This window comes from Varroa destructor, unplaced genomic scaffold (genome assembly GCF_002443255.2).
Source record: "Varroa destructor unplaced genomic scaffold, Vdes_3.0 BEIS01000004.1, whole genome shotgun sequence".
In the NCBI taxonomy this organism is placed as follows: domain Eukaryota; kingdom Metazoa; phylum Arthropoda; class Arachnida; order Mesostigmata; family Varroidae; genus Varroa; species Varroa destructor.
In genome coordinates, this window is record NW_019211457.1 from 43,085,417 (window position 1) to 43,107,594 (window position 22,178).

The 22,178-nt window shown below is 41.3% G+C and overlaps 1 protein-coding gene and 1 long non-coding RNA gene across 10 annotated transcripts in view; one reads left to right on the plus strand and one right to left on the minus strand.

Moving 5' to 3' along the window:
* The window catches only part of LOC111250284 (beta-1,4-N-acetylgalactosaminyltransferase bre-4-like), a 47,618-nt gene extending 25,985 nt beyond the window's left edge, over positions 1–21,633 (plus strand). For 7 of the 9 annotated variants that reach the window (XM_086988928.1, XM_086988927.1, XM_086988932.1 and 4 more), the window contains one exon: positions 17,535–21,633. In XM_086988928.1, the coding sequence (XP_086845054.1) occupies positions 17,535–18,731 (1,197 nt within the window). In that variant the 3' untranslated portion in view covers positions 18,732–21,633. Of the gene's footprint in view, positions 1–4,745; positions 4,885–5,128; positions 5,270–17,534 lie in introns of those variants that run through there. The other 2 variants (XM_086988926.1, XM_086988931.1) reach the window with 2 other exon arrangements.
* On the minus strand, positions 858–15,613 carry LOC147756243 (uncharacterized). Its single transcript, XR_015327603.1, has 4 exons — positions 15,418–15,613; positions 14,702–14,956; positions 2,576–7,169; positions 858–986 (listed from the first exon to the last, which is right to left on the minus strand). It is a non-coding gene; the product is annotated as an uncharacterized LOC147756243 (long non-coding RNA).
* Positions 21,634–22,178: the final 545 nt, after the last annotated feature.

A 22,178-nucleotide genomic window follows, 5' to 3' on the forward strand; every position in this document is an offset into this window, starting at 1 on the left:
TTATATATCTAATAGTAAACATACATTATAGTGTTAAGGTATATTTATAGGACATAAACTTATCCCTATACGTTTATAGGGAGGTTTACAAGTTTATGTGAGAGCAGCAGTAGCTTTTGCTGCTTTCCCTCGCGATGATATTCGCGACCGTAAGGAACGGATAATAGGAAAAAAAAGAAATAAAATTATATTGCGCTGATGTAGATACTGAATAGTTATTTGGAAGGATAAGGAGAACACTCATTTGCTAAATGGACATGCAGGCTTCGTGGCGCTTGGAAACCTATCTCTTATGGTATAACATTACGATTTTACTTTGCCGGTTTATTGCTTGCCGTAACCTCTAACTGCACTCTAAACAACCAGATAATAGAAACTGGCTTCTTTGTTTGTTAATTTTAAGGAAAAACGAATAAACAAGGGATCATTGCTTACACATGTTGGTCGCACTTCAGAAATGTTGATGAGGGTATTTTAACTGTGAATTTTATAGAGGGACAATTGTGAGTGCGTATTCCACATTTATACCTCTATACTATTATGATTGGATTCAAATTAGCGATCGTCTAAAGCCGGGTGTACCGTACGTGTCGGTTTCCTGTGTCTAGTAGGTCACTTGACAGTTACAGTTGGAGACATAACCACTAGCCAGACTCTTGGACTAGTTTAAAGCTTTCGAAACGGTGCTTCTCAATGAAGACACTTTTTGTGTATGGCACATATGCCTAATTTTGTTGATAGCTCCCTTTTTATTTTTCCTGTGTTCGTTCACCGGTCGATCGCGCTTCTGATGACGGAATCGACGAGCTGGTTGACAAGATGGATGGTCCCTGTCTTGTGGCGTGAAGGCCGGACATCACGCTCGTAAGGTCATAGCGGCGGATGTTTCTGTGAGAAAGTAAGCTTTCTTCGTCGCACTAGCAGTGGTGATACGACCTGGTGATTCGGCCAAACTGAGTCATCTGGATGCGTGTTCTTTTTTCGAGCTTTTGATCCCGTTTAGTTCGTCGTGTCAGCAATCGACATACAAAGAAAAATTGAAAATTAGAACGATTAAAAAATGAAGCAGGAAGAAATAGAGCGTACTAATTTTTGCGTCACAAACTCTCATAACTGTAGGCCTCAAGACGGTTCTTTCTTGGACAGTTGGTCACAGGCCCTAATGAAGAAGGATGATTGATGAGTTTTTTAATGATAAATTATTGATAAAGCAAGACCCTGTTGATGCTATAGAAGATCGTACGTCGACACTGTATTGTATCTAGTTCTAAAGGGTTTCGCGTACAGTCTCCATTAGTCTGTTCGGCTGTACAATCTATTTGTATAATTAACTAGGTGTTTAATAATTTTTTAGGTAGTAATTTAAATTCAGGTAGATAACGAAGAACAAATTGATGTCCATGATAACTTTTAGCCTCACTATGTTATAATGCTCTACTTCTGATAGTTGGAGAAACTGAAAATTTAAAAGGTGGTCTTTAGTCAATCTGAAGGTATAATGCTATGTTAGATACGGCGTTTTTTTGCAAAGTGGCAGAATCCATCAGCAGCCCCTTGTCTATTCAAGGGGGTTCCGCTTTGTGGAGTCTGAGAGTGTAAGGCATAATGACTCTTTGTCCGTGATTGTCGCTGAAATAGCTATAATTCAACACGAATATTAGCTAGAATTTTGGCGTTCACGGTGCAGATCTGAAGCAAATATATATATATATATAGTTAGGAAGCAGAGTGTTGTCAGAAGCGCGTTTAAAATATGAGCAAAGGAAGGCAAGCTGCTGTTTCTGTTATGACTTAAATAAATTCTCTACGGTTCTGAACTATCGTGCTGGTTAAACAAGCCACTATAGTCGCGCAGAAATAAGTTAGATAAATGCTGCTAATACTGTGTATATATCTGTGACAAACTGTCTATTTGTGAATTAACGAGGTTGATCAGCCTGAGCTGTAAAATGATCACAAAGCTGTCTTAAATAAGCCCAAAAAAAAAAGTCATGTTGGCCGGTTTGGTAAACAATGGAACGCATATGCCCGTTGTGACCCATTGTATCAAAGCAAATATTCGTGAACTCAGGCTCTTGCCTCGAAGTGGTAGCACGACAAAGTAGCAGAATGCTACTATGTTATTGCCCTGCGTTTGGATACAGTTATCTATTCTGTTTATATCGGCAGCGGCTAAGAAAGTGTTTACGCTGATATTCTCTGCAGAAACCGCAGAGGTATGCTTTTTTGTGTCAACTGTAATTCGTTTCCACTCTACCATTGACAGCTACCATTAAGTTGTCGCGTATGATGAGCAGTCGTATCGAAGAAACCTATCCGAACGCAAAAGCACGTTCGTATCATTAGCGGGTATTACAGCCATGATTATTTCTCTGCCCCAGCGCTTTGTCTCCTAACTGTCTAGGACAACAGCAATGTCCGGACAGGACGACTCAACCCGCTCACCCTAGCAGCCATCTAACGGTTGATCGTTAACGCTTTCCTGCACTTTCTATCATTTACTTTTATGCACACCCGCACACTCGATTATCGGCAATAACAGCAACAAAACTTTAAACAGTCTGGATGGCTGTACCTGATTCGTGAACGCACACATAGCACCTAGTAACGTCGACATCAGATTCAATTCAGCCTGAGCCAAAAATTACACTGCGATTAGTCCGTGTGACGAAGAGTGACGAGGATGAATGAGCCAGCTGGCCACTATGCTAGCACTAGCCGGTAACCGGCCACCATTAAGAGAATAGGACTAATGGGTAGGGACTTCGCGGAAGTGGCACAACAAACAGGAATGACTTTTTGGCCTTTTTGCTGGTTTAGTCCTGTTCCTGCTACCGTGTCAACGAGCGCCAGTAAGTTCGTGTTTAAGAACACAAAAACGAGATGATTTCGAATAGCACGGCAACAGCAAGAACTAGGTGTACGGGTCCGTTTCGAACCGAAACGCAAAAATGAGCTATGATTTGTCTCTTTTGTTCATGAATTGCGATCGGTGAACGGTACTAGAAACGTTTGGCTTGCCTTCGGGGCTTATTTGCTAGTGGGCTTATCATGTTCAAGTGGCAGGTTCTGAACAGGAAAAATGTTAACATTAAAAACGCACTGTCGACGGTTGGGGGGAAAAAGCGACCAGCGAAATAGGCATAACGAACTGAGAAAGAAGAAATGACTTCAACAATTTTGTGTCTAATAACACGACACATGGCCCACGGCAGCACGTTGGAGGTAACCTACTAAGTAATCATGACAATTGTCAGCTAAGAATAGAAACGGAATGAGCAATAAACAATAGAAAGATCAACGCGGAGAGCATAATTGTTTGCTTTTTCATTAGATAGTTTATAGAAATGAAAAACATAGTTTACATAAGAGATGTTGCAGTTTCGGTCAGTAAAATGTCTGCAGTCGGCTTTTCGTTGTTGTTAAAGTCGTGCAAACTTTAATTCCATCGTTGCTGACAGCGTTGAAAGTCCCCTGACAACTCCGTAAGACAAGAATAAAGCATTTATTTTCGCATCTACCTACAGATTGAATCCTAAAAATACGTAATAGCATTTCGTCTGCTTCGAACGACGAAACAAATACAAGCCATAAATAGAGACCCAGTTAAATTTACATTCAATTTAACTTAAATTGTTGTGCTGCTTTCCCTTTAGAAAAAAGCAAGCTCTAGCGCCTGCAAGCAACTGTACTGTGTATTCCCGAGTGCGTTAGAGCACTGACGCAACCAGGGTAAGCGTGTAAGTTGTGCCCCATGTTAGAGGTGGGCTTTCGAACGAGGATTCACTACGCATACATCTAACGAGTGTCGCCTTCGTTAGCCAGGCCATGCGGTACAGACCTATGTCAACAAGCTGAAATGAGCCGTAAAGGACAGCCTCATGCAACATGACCGCAGGTCATTCTTCGGGCTATTTGTTCCTGCGATTCGATTCGGAAGTGCGCGTAGGGAGGAAATGATCGGCTAAGAAATGCTGCAGAGCTTAAACAAGTAGCTCGATGTACAATATGCGTTACACCTGTGGAACAGCACTTGACGCCATTGTTACGTATTGTATTGATAAGGTCCTTTTTCTTGATTGTCACCTGTGGGTTCTATTGTGGGCCTTAGTTACCTGTGTGTTATGCGTACCGGGACAGGATGTTGTGGACTATACATATCGTCTCCAAATGATGATTCACTGTCCTATGTTTAGCCTCATAGACAAAAGCACTGTTGCGCGTTTGCTACGTAGCGCTTGATCGGGGCACCCGTCCGTAGATAAAAGCGATTCGTTTGTCTTAGGTTATATAGTTTCAGACTGTGGTGAATCGTTGAGGAACGCACAAGCCGTTTCAATGCAATTACCACAAGAAGGGGTCAAGTGGCTAGTCCCGGCTCCGACGTACGAAAAAATGAACACAATAGGTTATTGAAAACAGCCTTTGTGAAAGACAAGCCGAAGGTCGCGTGCTTTCATTTGCCGGGAAGACTCCAATTCGTAACTATTTAGCATAAGGAGAATTAATTTATTTAAGATCCGTTTATGAATACTGACACTATAACCTGAAATTGCATTAATTGATCATTGGCCAAACTCTTTTTATCGTGGAGGCGGCGATCGTTCGTGAGACTGTATCTCGTTATTTTTTCATCTGCCATTAGTTACTTTGATACAAAATAATCATATCCGCTTTTTTTTTTTGCTTCTTGTAGGCTACTCGCGAGGTGCGCGGCATACAATATAATGCTTGGATTTGATGCTCCTAAAGCTCTGATAAGGCCGAGAAACGTTCACGTAGAATGTTAAGCCATGGGCGATGACGTCCAGATTTTGCGAACTTCTCAGCCCTGGCGGACTAGTTGTACACGCTCACGACAATGTCACTCAATCGATTTATGAGGTACAGCTCTAGCGGAGAAAAGTGGATTGTATGCCATTTAACATCGCGAAATTTCGTCGTCTGACCCTAAGTTTACTTGTATAAGCTTGATATGTTAATGAATCTTACGAGCCTTCTATGAGGATGCAGCAGAGGCTTCAGACTCCAGTAGCATGGTCGTGGAGCAATGTGACGTGTGGGTAGCTGTGCAGTTCCGGGTTCGATCTCCAGCAAGTTGCATGCTATTGAATTTTTTACGACAGCCTTCACAGTCAGATGGTATGCGAGAATATCTTTGCAGGTCCTGTCATGAATTGGATGGCATATCGGTGTTCACGCTGTGAACATCTATTGCGGGTTGGACAATGTAATGTTTGGCTATTTCTCTGTCGTCTCATAAATAACAGTAAGTTGAACACATCGTTCAGACATAGGTAACAAAGCTATATGTACTGGATTCTGAATAGGAATTGGCCGTCGCAATAGTCAAATAGGGAACTTTTAATACGTCAAGTGTTCCTTGTTCGACTATCTATTTACCTATAGACTAGATATCTAAATAGATACTGACCTCCACGTTAGTCTGAGATAAACAGCTATGTATAAGAAACAATATGGGTCGGCCTCGCATGTACACGTAATAAAATTAAAAGCTATGAGCATGAGATAACGGGCAATGATTTAACAGAGGAGACTACCAACCGAACTAAATAAGTTACCTAAGGGATGCCCTCGCGTCTAAGGATTCCTTTATACTTCTCATCATTTGCTGAAATGGACTACGATACAGGCAACAGTGACACTTGCGGTGGAAAAAAACCCCGGAACTTCCTTACGCAAATCGAACCAAATAATGGCAGGTGCAGGGTGCTAATATCATAATCGTCCAACTTACAATGTATCAAAGCGATGACGACCGTTTTACGCTAACATGTCGTCTTCGTAAGCGCCGGCTCCGTCACTGCATTGCGAGGCGCCATTTTTTCTCGGTAATTCTACGACCGACACACGCGTTAAACACGTGGCTTTTCATAGATGTTTGCGATACGCCACCTATTGATGTTCGTATACGAAAAGTGAGACGTAGCCGATGTATCTCTATAATTGCCTACGGGGATTGTAAGCGATATTCTGGAAGTAATATAATTCAAGCGACTCATTTTATTTTTCGCGACTGAGCCACACAAGTTTTAATGAATATATCATTATGAATTAAAAGTTTAAAAGATTCGAAAAACTTGTAGATATCAAACTAAAATATCACTGATAGTTCTATCGTTTTGACAGACACAACGTAGAAAATAAACGTAGAAAAGAAAAAGAAGCAAGGGCTTTATTACAATTGGAGTCAGCTAATTTTTTCACTCATTAGACCCTCGAAAGATTCGTTTGTCGGCACTACCTTACAGTAGCCCTTAAACGTTCTTTTTCCTTCGGGCCGCCTTCTCACCGCTTCCAGTCTTATATTATATATGAAGAGTGTGTGTGTGTATGTGTGTGTGTGTGTGTGTCTGTGTGTGTGTGTGTGTGTGTGTGTGTGTGTGTGTGTGTGTGGTGTGTGTGTGTGTGTGTGTGTGTGTGTGTGTGTGTGGTATATCCGAAGTGGTAATTTTTCTAGTTTGTAATTGTCTTGTGAATCGTTACTAGAATGATTCTCTTTAAGCGACTCCAAAGATAAACGCCATATTCCACGAACGTCAAGTGATCCTGGTATGTTAAACAAATAGCACAATCTGTTGGAAACACGACTTGCCAGTTGTATATTAATAAAAGAAACAAACCTTTGCCGCAATTGTTATCCATAGATCTTAGTGAATTCTCAAAACTAGACTACTGTTACGCCACGCCATCTTTCGCTATTACTTAATGAAGCGACTCGATAGGGGCCGGCCGGCCTAAATTTTCTTCTACCACTACAATGCTATCTTCTTTTTATTTCATCTGAATATGGAATATGCAGAACTTCACGATCCTTACGATCTGTTCGTAGCATACTGAAATAGTCAGGGTTTCTGTCGGCCGTGTGAGCCGTAACGATTCCAGCATGCAAAACACGTACCTTGCAGAACAAAATTGTGCAACAGAACTTACTAACACGTTATCGTTCATATTCCTCCAGCAAAATCGTCATTTAAACCTGTTATCCAGCAATGAAGACTGACGGCTGTGAAAAATTTTCGAAGTTATGGACATTTGGCTCCTTGTAAATTTCAACCATGTGTACACTTGACCGCAACGTGTAGTCGGTTAGCCGAAATAGCAGTAGTAACAGCGGCAACAGCGAAGTATCCCGAAAGGCGAAGGAGCTAGAACAAAAGTATTAAAGAAAAAAAAAAAGCCACCAGCGTTGTTGTTTGTAACAACCTGTTTTCATATCCTTAAACAACATGAGTTTCTTTCAAGAGGGGAACCGGCTGGGCTGCTAGTTTTAAAGTGGCTGTATTTTGTAAGCATAACCGGTAGCTTTACTAAAAACAGCTAGCACTATTGCACCACATGCTGTGCGCTTAACGAATACAGGGAGAGTGCCTGATACTGCTCTTATGCTTGCCTATTTGATATTACGTAGCTAATCAGCAGTAAGGTCAAACGCAGTCGTTCCTCTCAACGGTACCTATAAGGTGGAGTGCATAAATGCAGGTCGTACTTGTCGATTTTTCTGACGACTAATGTTTTTTTTTTGTTTTTAATTACACCTGTTATCATCTTAGTAATGGATGTAAGAAAGATTCGATAACTCAGCGCGTTAGTCGTCAGTGCCTTTTGTAATTTTAGCGTTGTCCTGATAAGTGTGGCTTCCTGCTGACGGAGATTACTCAGTCAGTGGATGCCTTCTATACGTGTACAGTCTGATGCGTAATATTTCAATTGTTAGCTGATCGTTTGCACAGTTACGTGTTGGTGTGTATTATTTTGGCAATTTACGCAAGTCAAAGCGGTCCATCGATTGAGTAGCTTAACACTTAAAAGGACTATTGCTCACGTTAGTATTATATTTTGGCAATCAATGCCGTATCACGTAATTATCTTATCTCGAATATTGTCTACGTACAGAGCACCAAAGTGGCAATTAGCTAAGTCGCTACTTTAGACCTAGTGCTCTTCAGATCTATAGCAATGCCCGTGGCGCCATAATATATGCTAGATCGATTATATGATCACCTCTTGTTTAGATTTGGTCACTGCGTTACAATTGCCTACTGTTTTTTCACACAAACATAAACAAAATGCGTTCATTAGTTAGTACGTAGAGGATTCCTAGTTAGTAGAAACACTTGCCATCGACTATCGAATAGTCCAAAACCAAACGCCGACTGAGATTTTTTGCTGTTGTTGAGGCCGAAAACGGAGGACAGAATAAGTAGTATATTATACCAAAATCGTATTTCCAATTGATTTTTAATCTTTATTAAATTTACAACAAATCGATTAGATTGGTACTAACGCTGTTTGGACGGACGTTTTGTATGGTTTTAGAAATCGGCCATAGCAAAAATTGTACGGTCGAGCTACTTTCAGTTTCTAACACAGCCTATAAAATTGATGCATTTGTTTAAGTCGTCTGGTCTGAGTCGATTTCGGCGGTATCGACTTCCGCCGTTGCTAACTACAGCGACCTTCGTAGATGTGACATACTTGGTCGCGTCGTAAGTTGTAATCTATAGGCTACTCGATAAGCCTTGCCCCTTTCTTCCGACTCATTGTGGAATACGGAACTTTTACGATGCGTCAAGTCGTACTTGTTCCATTCACAGTTCGTAAGTGACTGTCCGTCTCGTACTGAAACCGGTTCGTTGAAATCGGCAGCTTTTTCAAGAAGCAATGCTATCTTCCGACAACGAAGAGCAAGTAAACTGGGTATTTCGATATAAACAGCATGAGTAAGGAAAGGTCCGAGGTATTTGATTACATATCAGGATAACTACAGGACACATGGTGTCAACATAACGTTACCTCCTTTTTGAAGGTAAAAAAAAATTTTTCTTTCTGCTTTTTGTTCTGAGGATGAATAAAGTTTTCATGCAAAGATTTGTAGTTTGATTTGGGTGCAAGATGTTTACTCTAGAGTATGTTAGGTATGAGTTCTAAGCAACGTCGCAGACTTTTCTACGGGAGTGCGCTCAGAGGACTTCTTCCATACTTCATTGTACCATTCATGATATACTTTGCCTAAGTGGAAAATTTTATTTCGGATGACCGGCAGTCAGCTACGTCGACATTTTTTCACCTCCGGTAAGCAAGGACCTTAAAGTAGTTAACAACTGCGTTGCAGGGCCATATGCTGAGTAAATTTTTTGCAAGATTTTTCAAGGTTCACGTATATATCGTATAAGGCAAAGAACAAAACATCCTCGTTAGGTGTTTTCTCAAGAAAGCCACCCAACACCAAAACGACGTTACTTAGGGGCATTTCACTAGTTTAGCTGATCGATAGCCAACAGCCGTTCGAAACAATTACTCAATCAACACTTTCACAATCAGCTTAATAATTGTTCGAGCGTTTTATTCTTATTTTACGAGGTTTTTTTATGTTATCGCCCTCACTTAGCAAGAAGCAGGAATCATTATCGCTCATTAGATTAAATTGGTCTCTCTTCGTTCGCTTTTTGCTGCCCTATTGTTTTTAGGTTCAAACGGACTAATCGAGTAAGTTACATATTGGAAGTCAAATTATAAACAAAAAAAACAAACGGGTGAATGTTTAATAGAAATATTCCCATCAGGTCCATAATGATTTCGATGTTGTATTTACAGCTCTAAATAACCAATTGAAAGTCATTTGCTCAAAAAAAAGACATCCACCGTGTCAAGTACCGCCAGGTCACCAATACATATATATATATATATCTAGATTTAACATTCAGCGTTCCCGCTGTTCCTTTCGGAAAAGGATTTTTACTCGAGGATGCTCCAGAACTTAATTACGTAATAAGTTGTTGATGTTGGTTCATCCGACTGGCACTTGGTAACTTGGACAAGATGCGACTTTCAACTAGCTGTTGCTTTAAACCAAGCTGAGACGGGGTCTAATTTCTAAGAGATCGCACCTCCCTGACTATCCATTGCCGCTGCTGTCACTGTCGATCGAGTAACTATGTCGAGGCAACGACACATACTGCGTGGAATAACGAGGAAAGCGCTAGGCAGAGAAGCGACTATTTAAAATCAGCGCAGCAAAATAGGAACTAAGGGTATCTTGATAACTGTCGAAGATCTGCGTCGCTATCGATGGCGACATTACTTCCGAGATACGAGGTTACGAGAGAGTTACGCCCATGGCTCCTGGCGCTTCATGAAGACAGTGAGGGGAAAGGCTATCTTCACAAATACATGCGAAGTCTACGTAGCTTGTCTAGACAGTTGTACCATTATACAGGGTAGTGAGTGTCTGTTTGTTCGTTATTGCGTCAGTGACAATGTGTAAACAATAAGGTCGCTTTTGAATACCGCCTTACAGATTTCGTGTATTAGTTGCCCACGGTTTAAATGCACTTGGAACGCTCGACTCTGTTTTTATTCCACGAATCGCTTGAAATCGTAAACACAACAGCAACGGCTACTTTGCGCAAGGCTTTTTTTGCCTAAAAGCATGCATATTTACCGAACAGCTTCATAGGCAGCACGTATGTCCAGTATTTGCCATTAATAACTATCTCAACAATATATCTATGAAATGAACTTTTTGAACGGAAAAGATTTCATGAGAACACAGATCGAGTCTTTTGCTCGACCCGATACCAACAGGTACCATCTTTACCCAGAACTGAATTTTTCGGGAGTGTGTGTTATTCTGTTGGAAACATTTACTAAACACTTACATAAAGCAAAACTTGTTTATTCAGCCACCTGATAAAACTTGCCCATAGAGTTCGTTTAAAGCAACAGCCTAAAAAGGGGCTAGCACGACACAGTTATCACCGATATAGAGCGGCTGTGATGTCATTGCAGTTGCTATTAGCTGTGCGATATCGCTCCGATCATTGCCCCTCCCGAATTTTGGTACTATTGCAACACATTAGATGGATACTGAAAGTGACACCAGCGATTAGTTTAATGCAGTAGGGGGTTGTTTCGTATTGCTCGTAGCCCTGTGCTCGCCTTTGCTCCATGAACTGAATGAATGATAATCGTTTGGTCAGCCATCTGACCTGCCTGCGATCCCTTATCTCTTGTTTATCCATAGCGAATTGGGAGAACATAACTAGTATCTGCAGGCAGCAACGAAACGACACCTATGTCTGTATGTACGTGTGTACGTTTTGTGTTATGCCTTTCATCTTGTAAGCGACTTTCCGCGTGCAATCGATGATAGTGGAAGAACAAGGTGAAGCTAACCAGTGTGATCGAACAGCTTGACGAAAGTGCTCTACCGTCTGAGACGCTTTACCGTCACAATCATAGTGAAATGGCATAGCAATAGCAGCTAAAAGCGGCCACCATCATAGCCGTGATGAAAAAGGCGGCGATGGCGTTGATTCGAATGGTGCACTCAGACGCACCGCCGATTCCTCAAGTAGTGCCTCTACGTTCCCACGAGCCTTGCTGAACCGCTTCCAATGGAATCAGGCAGTCGCCTGCTGGCCAGTAACATGAGCGCATTCAAGAACGGACACCCGTTGTTGTATGCTATGGCAAACGTTAGTGGGTCTTCCACGTTCTACTTTCAATGCAAGTCCAGGGACTATGGATAAACACGCAAACACGAACGGGGCAGTTTCTGGCAACCGTGGAAGGAACTAGCGGGGTAACAATGAAACCCTAGTTTTTTTCTGTTCGTATAATAATAAGCCTGTTTTATGGATACTCGTAATCTTTTTGGTGGTCTATACCCATTGATCACACGAACATGCCAGTCGCCGCATGGAAACAACACGATAATAGGAATCATTGAAACCAGAGGGGAAAGTATGTGCTGTGATATTGTTTTTACTAAACATTACAGCCTCAATAAACAACGACTGAGTGTTAACGCGACGTGTCGTTGATGCAGGAAAATCGTATGAGTAAAGTCACCGCCAACGCGCGTGTCGTATTGAACAATTCGTTGTCTGTCTGCAAATTGATATCAGACTGCCGGACGGAAGTTAAAGGCCAGCCCTACTACCTGGTACATTCGTTTGAAGCCGATCAATACATGAGACTATGTTTGGCCAACAAATTTAGCCTAAGCGATAACTTGGTGTTAAGCAGGCCAGTTTTTCCAATAAATTACAACGAATATCACAATACGATATATATATATATATATATATATATACACACACTTTGAAGTTATTCATATTTTGCCTGCTCGGACGTTATACGGCATCGTTTACGAACGTAAGGATTCTCCCTACGTTTAACAAATGTTGTTAGTACATATTGCTTTCGACTATAGATTACTATTTATTTGATCCGCTACTGTGACAGGGTGAATTTAGTGATGAGTCGAAAGACGATCAAATAAAATGTTGAAAAAAGTAGTACCAAAATATGATAATGAATCATATCCCTAATAATACGGTACGCGTAAATAACTAAACTTATAGGAATCGAACATTTCTATATTCTATCGCAAGTTTTGTCTTGCATTTCCATATGTACCAAGAGATCTTTCAAAATTAGTAAAAACTAACCACCTCACGATGTTCCCCGTATCGTCACAACGAACGTTGAAGGATCACCGAAACATCTTGATATCCTAGCTTAAAGTGCGTCACAAGCTTTATCTCTGAAATTATACCGACGATTTGTGGACGAATTTCTTTACTGCCGTGAGCAGAAAAAGCCCGTGTCGAACAGTCGCTGCTTAAAACCTTATAATTATCATATTATTAAATTTCTTCTTACGTACCGTTTTTTGTGTCTACTCGCCACTGTTCCCGGTGCCGCTCAGTGGCCAATAAACTATTCACAGTAGAAGTCGTCTGAAGAATATCTCTTGCTTTAAAGTGGACTGGCCTAAACTCTTCGTCGTAGGCTCTCGGAAACGAACACTTCATAGACAGTTACTCAGTATATTTGATGAACCGGATAGATTACGCATTGTGCCCTTAGCCACGCGGAGAAGTAAACATCCGATCAAACAAGAGCTATATTTTGTTCTACGGGCACGATACTCCTACACGTAGTGTCTATATTTATGCACGCAGGGTAGAAGACAAAAGAAGCCTCTAAGCAAAAAGGGTCCGACGTAGAAAAATTGAACTACTGAATCGTCGCTGACTAGCCAAACGCGGTAATTAAATGTAGACTTGACTCCTGATTCGTTCTCCATCCGCTTTGTTACACTTTGCGGTAAACACTTTGCTGTGTAATTTCTACGCTGAGCCAACACCGTCGGTGTGCGTAATGGCGCCTGAGCACAATTGAGCGCATTGTTTACTCGTAGAGCCGATCAGAGTAATTGATCGATCGACGGATTGTGTACTGAACTGATGTGACACTAAAAAAGGCAAAACTACTCTGTATACTGCGTCCGGCCATGACTGTGTCAGTGGATGGTCCTACGCAGTACCTTTCTCTGGAAATCGTCAGATTATCTGAATTCAGTTCGAATTAAGGAGCTACGAAGAAAAGTTGCAATGCTTCTTTTCCAGACGGCTGACTCGCTACTCGAAAGCTGCTGAGAATTGAAAATAACGTCACTACGTCGTAACTTGCTTGGCCCTGTTCAATACGTGGCCGGCGAACAACGTCATCACCAAAAGTTTGCCATCGATAGAAACGTAGCTAGCTACAATTGGGTAAATGTATGAGTATGTCTGACCTCGTCACTGCCCAATATATTATACGGAATAATGTATCTGAACTAATGGCTCGAAGAAATGTAGCAACTTGGCGGTAAAGGGTAGCTATGCGTGCAGTTACTTCGACCCCCTTCTGCTAAAAAAAACTGGTATAACACCATCAGCCAGTACATTTATCAGTATTAGTCTGGACACGAAAGCCTCTACTGTGTCGTCGTGCCTTACGTGCTGTGCACGCATTCCATAATTATTACAATAATCATTTACTATTACCATACACGCGCTATTTAGAAGCTAGATAGAGGCAAGATAGGCAATATGGGCGGATTGACGCTCACACAGGCTGTATCGTCGCGTCTACTTTTAACAGTCCTCGAAATACGACCTGGCCATTAAAAAATTCAATTCTTTTTCGTGAGATTTTATCCACCGTTATGTCGCAACGTCATCGTTATGTACGAACGTAAAGGTGTTCCCACACAAGCTGTTTGAAGCAGGTTCTGTTTACGACAAGTTGATCGAATCCGTAAATTGATCCTAGCTGAATTGAGCCTGAGCTGGCCCCTTCGATGCCCAATGAGTGGTAGTCTGTAAATTATCTGGGTATTCCCTGGCATTTCCTCGATTTACATACTAATGACTAACGCTCTGCAGGTGTTGGATAGTTGAAATTCTCATGTCCGGATCTATTACACTGCGTAATATTTGCGTACGCAGCCATTTATCTACTACCTGATCACAAGTCCAACACGTTAATGACTCGAGAGTGTCGATGCCATCTTCGAACAGTCACGCTAGTTGATATTATCACAAGCGTTATCAACGCCAGTAGTGATATGAATCGTACATGATAACAGCGTGATTTTTCCAATCGATAATTTCGTCCCCTTTTCGTGACGCTACGCAGTGAAAACTGATGATCAGCTAAACGCGTCTGTGGTCTTGAGTGGCTAACGCCTCCACCAACCCCGTCATAGATTGTTACCATCATCGATCAATCCTTTCCATTTCTAATGAGCGTACGCTGCCTTAACGGGCCAGTCCGCGAACACGCTATATGGCCTGGGTGCACGAAATGTCCCAAAAAATCGTTATTTATCAATACTTACAAAAAATACGGCAATGGCCAGACTGTTCATTGTTGACTTTTGACCGTTTGCTTGGCCGTGTAGCCGTCCTACTCAGCGCAGTGTTGCTTCGATGAAGGGACTTGGCGCCCGACGAGACGTTTTTCGAATGGTATAGAATATGCGGTGTGACACGATGTGTCATTGTGACGTCTCCGCCAGCGCTATAACAGTACGCGCAACTGCAGGTGCGACCTATCTCGTGACCCAATCGATTCCGTAACGATTTGCCCGTAGCTAATAAAAGGAGAACACGAAGAGACGCGCTTTGAGAATGCTATTTACCATCCAGCTACGGTGCCAGGTGCACAGTTTGTCCGCCCGTCACGATTGAACGTTGCCGCTAGAACGGTATATCTCTATTTCGATGCGAATCCTATACTTGTACGCCGTCAACCTATTGACGGTAACCATTATTGTTGATATTATAGTCTAGTAGGTGATTTGTCATTGAAGCGACATCATCTGTTCGAGTTGTCCTGAGAAGACTGTCCAGTAGCGAAGAAACAAAATGATTAAAACAGATCTACAATTGACGACGAAGAACAGCCCTGTTGCATTAGAGATGGGTGGCACGTTTTATAGATTCATTCGCACGCGTTTCCATTCATTAACATTTCCCCCTAATGACCGCCAGTAGTAGAGTTGTCTAATTGATAAATGTATTGAAATTTTACCGCACGAACATTAATCATCACCTGTATTCGATGCAGTCTATCGCTACTTCTCGGCGGGTAGATTGGCGAAGTCGATTGCTCTGTCCCTGATACATGGCGTAATCGCTCTTTGATAGCGTGTTACCCGATTCGACGTATCTCATGTACGTCGGCTTTTCGATAATCTCCACATATGATATGGCCTTTTCGTAGATTGCTTCTGGTCAGAGTATTGCACTTCTGAAACTGTGTACTGAAAAAAAAAGTGCTTTGTTAGATTTTCTTCTTTTCGATATAGGGATTGTGGCCAAGACAACGGTGCTTAACGTCAATAGAGTCTTGAATTAACTGACCCATTAGAATATGCCCAGTTCTGTTGAACGATCGGGCTCGTTTATACGGCGACTCACCAACCAAAATGATAAAGGCACTGTTTTTTTTTTTTTTTTTTGTTTTTCATCTTCACGATGTATTTTGCGTTTAGTCTATCTGAAGCCTAAAGCAAAATAGTTCGAACTATACCGAGCGTTTTAAAAAGTAAATTTCGCAACAACTGCCGATAAATTCGATCCTTAGTCATACTGAACAGACAACACTGCGGGTATAGGGGACGCCACCGCAATTGCGGGCGATTCTAATCTGATAAACAATCTCATCAACGCTATTTAGAAATCGATCGGGATTTAATGCGTTGTCCAAAAATAGATACAACTGTTCGGTATCCTGTACACACAACAGTCAGTGTTATAATGAATCATAAAAAATCGTGTTTACGATATGGGGGACGGGGGGGGGGATACGTTCCCTGGATTATCGAGATTATACGGTCATTTGTTGATGGCAGGAAAATTAAAGAAAGCCTGTCGTGCTTCGCAGAAGAAGATTTTCCTCAGCTAAGGAAAAAATCATTTGAAGCTCAAAACTATATATTTATTCTTGCTTTTATAGACGAGAAGTTGATGGCACAGTGGCGAGCACGATACCACCTCACATATGAGGCGAAGCAGTTGAAATCAAATTAGAAGCGCCACCTTAATCTACATGGAATCTACACTTCTGATATTTGACTGATTGGCATTGAAACAGTTTACTTGACCCATTTGCATTGTTTACTCCTTGGTCACAATAATGCCAGAGGGACACGGCATAAGTTTCGTTGAAACCTTAAACCCTATAGGATTTTTTTTACTATGCTACAGGCGGTTCAAAGCAGATTCCCATTTAGATTCCACAGGTCGTATTCTATCGTACGGTGCATTCAGCTTAAAGAAATAATGAATGCTTTCTGGCATATAGGAAAGCAAAACACACCTGACACTTGTACACTAAATAATGTTTTACAGGTTACTGCAAGATATGTAAAAGTTGTTGATGTGTTCTTCTACAATAGTATAAAGCCATATATCAAAAGTGTTTATGAAAGTTGAAGAACTTTAGCTTCGTGCGTTCTGCATCGGCTGGGTGTAGTTCCAACCTATTAACATGTGTTAAAAAAGATGAGTCAACAGGTTTATTCCAAAACCTGGGGGTTTAGTAAGTCGAGGCTGTTTCCATCCACGGCTATTCACACAGAGTTTGGCCCGTACTTAGAAGATGGTTTACCACATCCTGCTGATGCCCCACATGTGCAAAAATATCTCGTTGTCTGTTTACAAACAAAAAACACTGGCAAGTATCTCTAGTAGACATATGTTTTCAGCCTGCTTGGCCTATGATACCATGTTACATACCGTCCTTCTTGCGTCATGTCAACGTAGCGTTGTCTGTTTGCTGTTGGCCATTAAGCTTGCACCCGAAGCGATAAATAGATGTCTCTTGTATACGCTCGAAGAGAAGTGGCGATGGCGAAAAAAAACATACATGACTTTTTCTTCTTTTTGTTCATATATAATAACGCCGTTTTTATCAGATGGCTGATTTTATGCAGTTACACAAGATCTCCAGGAAAAACATCTACTAAATTTTAATTGTCCCCATATAAAAACAATGACAATAAAGTTGTCTATTTCCTTCATTGCTGTTAACCTTGCGTTGTATTTTATTATGGGCTTCATATTAATTTGACAATATGAAAACTGGTCGTGATATCTCAATTATGTACACAAAACTGATCTCACTCATAATTAACATGCTTTGTCATTTTCAATCTGTCATTTCAGATTAAACATTTTGGATGCATGAGGATGAAGACACCGGGCTACCGGCCGCTAACCGGAGGCGGTCCCGACAGTGAAGAGTCGTTATGCCGCTTGTCTTACCTGTATAAATTGTTGTTTCTTCTCGTTATGGCCGTACTCTTTGTACAGTATTCGAGCAATGTCTTGATGGTTCGATCGCCACAGGTGTCGTGGGTAGTGTCAGAGGTTGTCTATAACGTTAAGCCCACAGAGCCCAACAATAGCTCGCGCGGAACGGCTTCCACTGGCAATGAGACATCCCCTTTGTCCAATCAAAGCCGGATCAAAAATGAAACATGCGCAATTCTTTGGCAACACCTTAACAATAGGAATTCGACCTTGTGTTCAAATGAGACGGTCACACGAAGATGTCCTTTGATTCCGCCACGACTAGTCGGACCCATGAAAGTGTTTACAGACAACATCTCCTTTGAGGACCTCGAGGCGTTACATCAGGACGTCGAATTGGGCGGCAAGCACCGGCCTAGCGAATGTATAGCCCGCTATAAGGTTGCCATCATTGTGCCATACCGCGAACGGGAGGAGCACCTTCGTAAGCTTCTACACAATTTGCATCCGATGCTGAAACGACAACAGCTTGACTATGAGATTTTCGTTGTGGAGCAAAATGGCATGTACCGGTTCAACCGGGCAAAACTTATGAACATTGGCTTCCTTGAGGCGAGCAAGCTGAACGATTTTGAATGCTTCATTTTCCATGACGTCGATCTCATACCAGAGGACGATCGAAATCTCTATTCGTGTCCTGACCAGCCGCGTCACATGTCCGTAGCTGTGAGCACAATGAAATATAAGCTTCCATACGCGAATATATTTGGTGGAGTGTCGGCCCTCTCGAAAAAAGATATGCGAACGGTCAACGGCTTCTCGAACGAATTCTGGGGTTGGGGCGGGGAGGATGACGACATGTCCGCGCGAATCCGCTATCACAAACTCAAGATCACTCGGTATCCAGCTAGCATTGCGAGGTACAAGATGCTCAGTCACAAGAAGGACACACCCAACCCCGAACGGTATCGCTACCTTAAACGAGGCCGATTACGCTATCGGACTGACGGTATCAACAGTTGCAAGTACAGGGTGCTCAATATTGTTTTTAAGAAGCTCTACACGTGGATTCTGGTCGATGCATTGCCGCCACAAAAGAAAACGAAGTGATGTATCACACCGAAGTTTATGACTAGGGGAATCAGCCGGACAGCTGAATGGCAGAAGGAACACTGACCAACTGGACTTTGCCAAACTACGAAGAACGCCCATTCGAGCGTCCTTCGTAGTTTGGCAAAGCACCTGTTGGTCGTAATCTCACGAGGCTCGCAACCTCGCCAAAGTAGTATCGTCACAGCAGACACGATAGTGTCTTTCGTTTGCTCGAGGACTTGGTTACGGCCAATGGGCCATCGAGTCCTAACTACTGAAATCGCTTTCAATTACTGTGCATAACTGAGAATTACTTAATCATAAGCAATAATACCATGTTGGTTGTGTTCTGCCAGCCAGATAAGAGCAAAATGCTGCTACAACAAAGAAGAGATGCCATAATGCGTTGGTCCAAATGATAAATAATGTAATACAAGAATTGATACGAAGTCACGTTTATTATTATTAATAAGATTATTGTTTTTATTCTTATTGAGCGTATTGTAAATGCTCGCAGGAAGGGCACAAAAATAGTGACTTTTTTATGTGGTGGCCGGCATTCGCTGGTCCAGCAGTACGCATCTACTCAATACACACTTATGAGGGTTGAAGAGGTAACCGACGGAGCCAATATGAACTTTTATGACTCCTCATTAATATGGCGAGCTCTTCAAAATTAAACAAAAACCGAGACATGTACATTTCAGCCGATCTGCTTCGCGTTACGTTAAATTTGCCTAGACTGTTTCTTTTTTGCTCTATCAGGAATCGGTAGAGTGCTAACTATTGTATACGGGTCTTAAAACTAGGGTAATTTTTACTGTCCTTATACCTGAGTGAGGTTCCCAACTGTGTGCAATGATTAGGTTCTGATTATTGCCGACCCCTTCGTACTGTACTCAAATAGACCGTGATTTATTTTAAAGAAAAATATCGGATCGGAGATGATGCACCCTTGTTTATGTTAGCTGAGTTATTTACCATTTGAAACTTTGAGGTAGGACTCGCTGTTGGTCATTGCCACTTTGTATATTGCAAATGGAATATACGAGAACTCATGCCTTATTCGAAGGCTCGTGTGGCAGAAAAGTTTACATAAAAAACGTTTTTAATTTATTTTACAGTATGTCACTGCGTACCCACATACTCGCCTTTAGTTGACAGTTTCCGCCGAGACGTCTCCTTTTAGAATTAAAAACAATTTCACAGAAACTGTTCAGGGAATGTTATTATGACTTAGACATTCGTATCTCTCGTCAAACATCATCATGACGTCGGGCAGTGTTCGGTATGTAAAATTCATGCTGTACAAATCATTTATGTGAGCAACAATCATATAGAATATAAAATACATCGTTAAAAAATATGGGGTTCTACGTATTGTCAGCACAACATGTGCCGACCAATTTCCATAACGTTAGTAACAGCATAACGCATCGGATGATCAGCTCTCGCTTCTGCGGTAGCGACCAAAGTGAGACGTATCTGTTCACCCGTGAGAGAAAAAATAAGATAGGTAAGAACAGTGGACAACACGAAATGCTATAGGGCAGTCATTATCTTTGTGAATCAATGCATGTAGGAATCGATTGCGTACGGAAGACTCCTGTATTCCACTCAGCATATCTGCTTGATTCTTATATGCGTCAATTGGCATGTATCACTAGTCTCGGCCACTACGAGCCACGCTTGCGCCTACAACAAAAATAAGGGACAATTGTAACCTAACAGCTTAACAATACAGTTAAATCAGATTCCGAAAGTGCCTGTTTCGACAACTTTTAGGACTTCGTCCTGTGATAGTTAGACAACTATACTGAAATCCACACAAATTTTGCTATAATCTACGGCATTGCACGAAAAGCAAACATAAATAAACACATATAGTAGGAGATAGTAGAGCTGAAAGGTATGGAAATCAATATGAATGTATTTCGTTGACGGCTAATTACGTTAAAGTACGCTCCAATGAATCATACGGAGTAAACATTGCGTTTCGTATTAGGGCTGTCTTAGATAATATCTCTTTTGATGAAGCAGGCAGCGTGTTTGTTAGGCTGTCGATCCCTTATGAATAGAGCAGTCCTGATAGACGCAAAATCTTTTTTGTGCAGTAATTATTGTTAAAAAAAATATCTCTCTGAAAATAACATCATGTTAGAAACAGAATAGAATCCGTCTGTCTTTTTAAGTTTAGTTTTCGATAGTTGTTTTTACGCAGCGTTACGCAGACATCTAGGAAATCCCAAAATACGCGTATAACACAAGCTGACTTATCACATGATTGATAAGGCGCACGGTTCTTCATGACACCTACAGACACAGATTTTTCTAAAAACGATGACCCAGCTTCAGGGCAAGTCATCGAAAAATGTAGATGGAATCAACGTTTATTATTTTTATTGTACTTTGCAAATCTTTCAATAGGACTATTCGGTACTACTATTAAGGAAATTGGCCAAACGAAAATCAGGCCAAATGGCCGTCAAGTGTTTCTTTCGTCTAGTCATTATAGAAACCAATTTTCGTTCGTGTTACTTCATACCGTTAAGGTACGTTTGTTCGAAATGAAAATAAATGGGAAGTAGAAGACAGCGTTGTGTAGAGTAACTACAGAGTGTTACATGTGGGCATTGAAAGATTTAAGCTAGTGGGTATAGCCTCTAGTGGACAAAGCTTATTCAGTGCGTCCCAATTCTGTACCGCCTGCAGTGAGCGTTGTCAAGTTGCTCTAAAATCGCTGATCGATGACAGAATTTTTGCCCACTAGATCTACAAACACTGATATATTTTTAGAAAAAAAAAACATATATACATGTAAGTGTACCGGGAGAGAAAGGAACAAGCATGTAGTATGTCAATAAAGCTAAAATATATATATATATATATATATATATATACATATGTGTGTATACAGTAATAGTCTACTGTGAGAGAATTTTCATCGTTAATGCTGTTTTTTGTATACGAATAACGCGCATCATACTTTCGTTGAAGTATATCAAGTTCATAGTGAATCGTAGAGAAACGTAAGCAAAAAGAATCATGCCATATGGTCTTGAAGGAGGCTATGAGGAGAATGAAGAGTGCGGGAGGCAGGTCGAAGTGAGAGATGTAGCACGATGAAAGCTTACGAAACTCGTAGTGAAAGAGGTGATGGCCAGTTGGATGATGAAACAGTTATAGCTATAGGTAAACTATAGTGGTTCGTCCATCTTCGATGTCACATAAAATGATCGAACTTTGCCTAAGAATACCGCCCACCATTTTTAAAAGTACGGGCGGTCTATTCGAGGACAATGAGCAAAGAGCTAGCAAAGAACAACAGCACCCGGTTTACAGAATTGGTAGGAACGAAATAACGACATTTATGGTTGAAAACTATTACATCGGCATAGCAAGTCATGCAAAAGGTAGGGTAATTCAAACAAACATTATCTACGAATGAACAGATGCTGTATATAT